Raw genomic sequence first — 6784 nt, forward strand, 5'->3', positions numbered from 1 at the left:
CAATTTTCCATCTGGTAGACGGATGTGTGTGTGTGTTTATTGTCAGAGCAGAGGACCGGTCTATTTACCTGCACCATCCTGCCCTTGTCTCTGAATGCAGCAGGATTATTGGAAACAGAAGCTCGTGGGTGTGGCGGCAGTTTGTGTGTGTGAGCGTGCCGAGGTGGAAGCCGCCAGGCCCCTTCAGATGCCCCCACAGGGGCCACATTAGGGCCCTCCGGGGGCCAAATTAGAGGCGGCTAACCAAGTTAGAGATCGGCAGCAGAGGGGGCCTGACTGGCAGGGGTGGACAGATTTCACTCCACACACACACACGAACACACACACACAAACCTCCTCTCTTTGTTTTGCTGCTGATCGGCAGAAGATAAAAGCCAGTTCCTGACAATAGCAGCCTCTCTGCTGGGGAGTCTGCAGGGAGATTCTGACAGAGAGGAAGAGCTATAATGTATTCCTGTAGGTCAGCCTGGATTAGTATGTCTGTATAAAGGGGAAGTCATTTAAACTAATTTAGCCTTTAAAACAGGAGCTTCTTTGAATGAAATCTTATTATGGTTTTTGTCCATATGGTCTTACCGGAAAAAGTTCCACGTGGTTGATTTTTTTTTATTTCTTTACAGCGTATTTATATATCAGCACAAAGGATCATAAGGATAATTTATCATGCTGATAAAATAAAGACGCAGATTATTTTATACATTTGATGTAAAATATCCGCTATAAATCTTGATTATTTCACCTAAAAGCATCATATAGTGTAACCTCAGTGCCAGAGAAGCACATTTAGAATATATAGTACCATATAGTATGGCAAACTTTTTTTTTCTAAATTTAAGGAGTCACTGTTCAAGAGGTGAAACAGCACCTAAATCATTCCTGTGCTGCCTTTGTATGTCTCACCTGAGCAAGATTTAAACCAGATATGTCGGCGCGTGATTGACATGCCAGCTGACACAGGTTCGAGACACGCCCCCTGCTTCCTGTCACACACACACTTGGCAGCGGTGACGCTTGTGAGGCCTCTCCGAGGCCGACCGTAAATCTCAGTTTTATGAGCGACTCGGCTGAACTCTGCAGACTGCTGACCGCATCGCCTTGACGTTCAAGACCACGAGAAAAAAAAGAAAGCCCGGGGTTCCAACTCCCTGAACGCGTTGATTGATTTGCCTCGTGGGAGCAGTGAAAGCCACTCACTGTTAGGGTCAGGCTTGTTTCTGTTTATAAAAGTCTTTGTTCATTACCATCATGACAAGTGGAGCTTTGGCAGACGGCCTTCAAAATATTTAAAGAATGTACAATATTTTCACCTCTTTCTGCGGTTTTCCACTAGAAATGCGCACATCATTATTTAAAGTGAAGCATTTCTGTATAAAATCTCTAAAGTCTAAAGTCTTTGACATAAAGATGGGTTTGAAGCTGACTAAACAGGCTGTAAATGATATTTCGAGTGCAGGGCCAAGCAGCTATCACAAATTTAAAGTTCTATTCAGTGGAAAGGAGGAGAGGGAAGGAAAGCCTCAAAGACTGAATCCTCCAGGCTGGTATCTAATCAAGTCATTAGGAGTAGGTGGCGCCCGGGACAGGTTCTCATAACTGAGTTTTGGTGGAAGGACAAAAGCAGCAGTGCTCTCTAAAAACACCAAAAACTCAGTTTTTTGTGTGATAAGCTGTGATGGGGTTCAGGGAGGCGGTTTTGTTTGTGTTTGTGTTTCTCCTCTCAGGTGGAAATCTTTGTGCTGCCACACAAAACTGGTCTAACTCCAGCACCAATGAGACCTTGAACCGAACCTCGCAGGAACAAGAGGCATCAGTCCGAGAGCTGCCCAGACCACCTCAGCCGACAGATCACCGGTCAAACCGCACCGAGCACGGCGATCCGGTCGGTTTTCCCGTCAGCTACCGGCTCAAGATCTACCAGCTCAGGAAGAAGAAGCCGCTCCAGCCCCTCGCAGAGCGGACGCCAACAGTTCAAAATCTGCAGGGATCCGAGGCCGGAGAGCTGACCTCAGAGCAGCTGGAGCCAAGAGAAACTGCCCCAGCTCCAGAGCTGTTAAAGCTGCCGATTCAAGGCCCAGATCTGAACCCACCTGTCAGGCAGGAATCAAAGGTACTTTTTATCTTTATGACTTTCGCAGCCTTTTTGATCTTCTGCACCATTTCCCTTCACTGTAATTGAGTCTGAATGACACTGCAGGTGCTGGTGACGTTTGAGCCGCGGGTGCCCGCGCCGGCCGTCAGCGCGGCAGTGCGCTGCGGCGATGCAGAGGTCACCGTAGAGGTTAAAAGGAACTTCTTAGGTAATGCTGCCGGTTGCTTGTTTGAATTGATCCACTGTGAGGAGGGGGGGTTTGTCCGCCGTGGCACCAGCACAGGTCCATTTAACATGCCTTCTGCTCTGATGTCTGAAAAAAGAATGGGTCAGGTTAGAGGCCCGAATTGGAAAATTGAGTGGGACGGTGAAGATGGGACGCTCAGTGCTGATTACTGCAAATGGCACAGACTGTGGGCTTGGCGATCAATATTATGTTTCCTCTTATTTCTTCACTCGGAGAAGGAGCATTCTGCGTGCCTGTTTGGCGCTCAAGCGCTGACTTTACAGCGATGCATTAAGAGGCCTTTTTATTTGTCCTGTGGCTGAACCTCCACTTGCTGCGAGCGTTATTGACCGGAGCAGGAAAAGAAATGGCCTCAGGTAATGGGCCTCATTCAAGCCGCTCCTTTTCCTCTTTGTTCTTAGGCAACGGTCAGTTGATCCGTCCGAGTGATCTGACCTTAGGAGGCTGCGCTGCACTCGACACGGCTGACCACGTCCTGCAGTTCCAGACGGCGCTCCAGAGCTGCGGCAGCACATTGACGGTGTGTGGCTTCCTGCCTCTCTGGCCGTCCACTCTGGTGTAATTGAAGTCGCTGTAACTGCTTTTGTGTTTTCCTCAGATGACTGACGAAGCCCTCATCTACTCCTTTTCTCTGATGTACTCTCCAAGACCCATCGGCAACACCGTCATTTTAAAGACCAACCCCGCCGAAGTGGTGATTGAATGCCACTATCGAAGGTAAAGCCAAGTCCAATTCTAGCCCTGCTGTTAACACAGATTATTCATACTTTCACACTTTGGCAAGTTTTAAATGCCATTCTTTATGTTATTCTAAAAAAAAAAATTTCATGTGAGCCATGCAGCAACCGTGTTTTTGTCATATTTACCACGTCTTCTCTCCGCTCCTGTCTTTTCCTGTGAGCGAGCCACACATTCATCCCTCCAGTGAAATGCCCGTGCTTCCTCTTAACTGTCCTCGCAGGAGGCTCTACGTGAGCAGCGCCGCCGTGAGGCCCGCCTGGACGCCGTTCGCCTCCGACGCGTTGGCAGAGCAGCAGCTGCGCTTCTCCCTGCGCCTCGTGACAGGTTGGGACGCGCCGAAAAGCGACAAACCTCGAGCTGATGTTCGACAGTTTGGAGCTTTGATTTGTGCCAGACGGTTTGCTTAATTTCCCCAGCGACGGGTTTAATTGCAATCACTCAAGGCCTTGCAGACTTTGCCTGCGACTGTTTAAGATGCTAAACAGCGACTTGATAAACAGGAGGGAAACTTTTGATGCATGGTGATGAGCTGAAATTGCGTGCCTCGTAGGCTGCAGCTGAACCAACAGGGTCACTTACACAACAAAGAGATCAATAAACAGCTGATTATGTTTTCTAATTAATTCCCAGCTTCACACTGTAGATCGAGATTGCGCCAACTTGTTGTGCATCTTAAAAAACTGGCCTGGCAGAACTTCAAACCGTCTCCTGTGATTTGCTTATTGTGAAATAAACATGGACTGCGGGAAGTTATGAAGGAAATTATCAAAGTTTTAAACTAGTTTTTGCAGGCACAGACCCTCATCCGTTTCTTATCCAGGTTAATGATGATGCTACATCTGCAATTCATTTATTGTTTCTTCCGAGGACTCCTCTTACTGTTACAGTACCTGCATCTCCCCCACAGGCATCATTTAAGTTTCATCTAATCAAATTGATGGCCCCAGCATTACTTTTCCACTCATTTTTTTTTCTTTGGTCTGTATTTGATTAGAGAACTGGCAGTCACAGAGACCTTCTAGTGTCTACTTCCTGAGTGACGTGATGCACATCGAGGCGGCGGTCCTCCAGGGTCACCACGTTCCACTGAGGGTCTACGTGGACAGCTGTGTGGCCACCGTGACCCCGGACCCCGGCTCTCTACCCAGATACCCCTTCATCAGCAACCACGGGTGAGAAGCCGAGGACTGGCCGCGCAGAAGCTGAATCTAAACACTCGAGCTGCTGGTGTTTGTCTGAAAGAGTCAGCTAGTCATAATAATCAATATTTAGGTTTCACGCTGTATCTGTCCGGAGCATTTATTGTCCTGTGAAGAGATGGAATGACTGGCCCTTTTCTCTGTTCTTTCGCCATATAAGGTGTTTAAGTGATGCTAAGCTGACAGGAGCCAAGTCTTACTTCATGCAGAGGAGCCAGGAGGATAAACTCCACTTCCAGCTGAAAGCCTTTAGGTTCCACCAAGATCACAGGAATTCAGTGAGTACAGCGAGCGTGAGATGTGTTTATACACTTTAGATCACGTGTCGTGCAGTCAGAGGTTTGACTTTCAGGTAGTTTTTTTTCTTCTGTCCTCCATTAAAGCACTCTGATCACTGTAAGGAGGTGTGTGTTGATGTGACCAGCTAACTTTCACCAGCCAAGGTGTTACTTTAACATTTCTTTCAGCTGCTCCGTTATTCTCTCAGGTGTTAAATTGGCACATTGTGTATATTTAAGTAAGTGTTGCTTGAAGGCCATAATACCCTCGGCTGCTATCGGCGCTTAGTTCAGATGCTTTCCCATGGAGGAAGTGAGCGGCCTCTCAGGCGACACCAAACTGCTGACTAATAATATAGGTTGAGGATGCCAGAATGGAGCCGCGCCATAAGCATAATCTGAGGTCTAGATGAATCTTAACTTTGATCGCTCTGCCAAATAGGAAATTTGACTCCCAAATGCGGCAGACTGCTTCAAAATCTGTTTCAAAAAAGAGAAAAGAACACCTCTATTGGGGTTTTGGTGAAAGAACACAACTGAATATGTGCAAGTAATGCTTAGATAAGAATACATCAGACCCAAAAGCTGCAGATCATAAACTAGCCCCACTGCAATAGGTTGCTTAAATATCTTGAACTCCCTGTCAGTCATTCCTTTTTTTCTCACTGGAGGTGTTGGATCACATCTTTTAGCAGGGCTGAGTGGGGTGGCGACAGCTTCTGTTTCCATTTTACTAAAATGTATCTATTGTACATGCTAGCAATGTTACAAAGGACACCAAGTTAGGCTTACTCTGAGTTTAAACCAGAAACAGCAGAGTGTGATCTGGTGATTTCAGCGTGTTTTAACGTCCTTTCACCTCCTCGTAGGTCTACATCACATGTCGCCTGAAAGCAACAAGCGTCTCCGTTCCCATCGACCCGCAACACAAAGCGTGCTCGTTCTTGACTGAAGCCAACAGGTTAGTTCCCGCTAAGATAACTCATGGACAAGCAAGTTTGTCTTTCTGCATTACCATGACGCCTAATGCCATAAAAAGATCTATTCAGCCTTTCTAAGAGGATACATGTTTGGCTGTGGACAGATGGGTGGCATCAGGTGGAGACAATAAGGTGTGTAGCTGCTGTGAGACCAGCTGCAGCGAGCAGAGGCGACAAAGGAGGCTTGCAGCAGATGCTGGTACAGTTTACAGATACACACACTACATCACGCCCGGGGATGAGCCCTGCACACTCGGTGCTGACCCAGGGGAGAAATTCTGATACCGTCTCCAGCTCTGTCACAGAAAGCATTTACATACACCATGAATTTGGTCCAGTTATGAAATAATTCCAGCTATTATGTTAGAAATGAGCCCGAATGATTGCTGGCAACATGGAGGGAAATATAATCAGCCACAGACTAACAAACAAGCAGAGGTTCCACCCATATTTAGAAAAGCTAACTTGCTTTCATTTATCTGTTTATGCATCACTGGGCGGATTGATTTTTGAGCTGATTCCTTTTAATTATCCAACCAATCAGTCGCGTCGTGAACGGTTGAGTCAGCTGGTGCTGAAGATTTTCTCTCTCCTCCATCCTCCCCAATGTTGGACTCGCTTCCTGCAGATCTGGATTGGGAGGGGACAGCTGCTCTGGGCCCGATCCTGGTGGAGGAGAAAGTCCTGGAGGAAGAGCTGTCCGAGCTTCGTCCGGGGCCTCTCGTCCAAATACATAAAGTGACCCAAGCAGGCAAGAAGGCACCGGTGGTTTCCTCGCCTTCTGTGTTTACATTTCTGCTGTTGTCTCTTAGTTACCATCGCTAAATGCTGTAACTAATGGAACCAATAATGTTTTTTCTTCCTCGCTCCTCAGCCTCCTATACCTCCATAGCCTTGCTGTGTGGAGTGGGTGCAGCGCTGGCTGTGGTGTTGCTGGTGTTCATGGGTGCCGTCATTTGCAGCCGACTACACAAACCCACCGGACACGCCGTTTGTACCTGATTTAAGATAATAAAATATTTAGAGCCGAGCCTTTTTTCCTTTTTTGCAGTGACAAAGACACAAACGCAGATTTATGATATTATTCATCTTTCAGAATTGTTTTAGCATTTCTGGCTTCATTCGGTTGCATCTGTGCAGGATGCGGCTCAGGTGCCTCTGCACTGTTTTGTAGGTTAAGTGTTACAAGCTGGCCTGGGTGTCCAGCCTTGCAGAAAATGACCCAGCCATAAAATGTATGCTGTGTACAC

The 6784-nt window shown here is 47.2% G+C and overlaps 1 protein-coding gene across 1 annotated transcript; it reads left to right on the top strand.

The window, feature by feature from the left end:
* The first annotated feature begins 1672 nt into the window (after window positions 1-1672).
* On the top strand, window positions 1673-6536 carry LOC121627411 (zona pellucida sperm-binding protein 3-like). The gene is made up of 11 exons (XM_041966309.1): window positions 1673-2107; window positions 2195-2297; window positions 2738-2856; window positions 2935-3053; window positions 3298-3401; window positions 4072-4249; window positions 4437-4554; window positions 5424-5515; window positions 5639-5733; window positions 6145-6285; window positions 6409-6536. The coding sequence occupies exons 1-11, from the start codon at window positions 1673-1675 to the stop codon at window positions 6534-6536; spliced, it is 1632 nt and encodes a 543-aa protein (XP_041822243.1).
* Window positions 6537-6784: the final 248 nt, after the last annotated feature.

This window comes from Chelmon rostratus, chromosome 24 (genome assembly GCF_017976325.1).
Source record: "Chelmon rostratus isolate fCheRos1 chromosome 24, fCheRos1.pri, whole genome shotgun sequence".
NCBI lineage: Eukaryota > Metazoa > Chordata > Actinopteri > Chaetodontiformes > Chaetodontidae > Chelmon > Chelmon rostratus.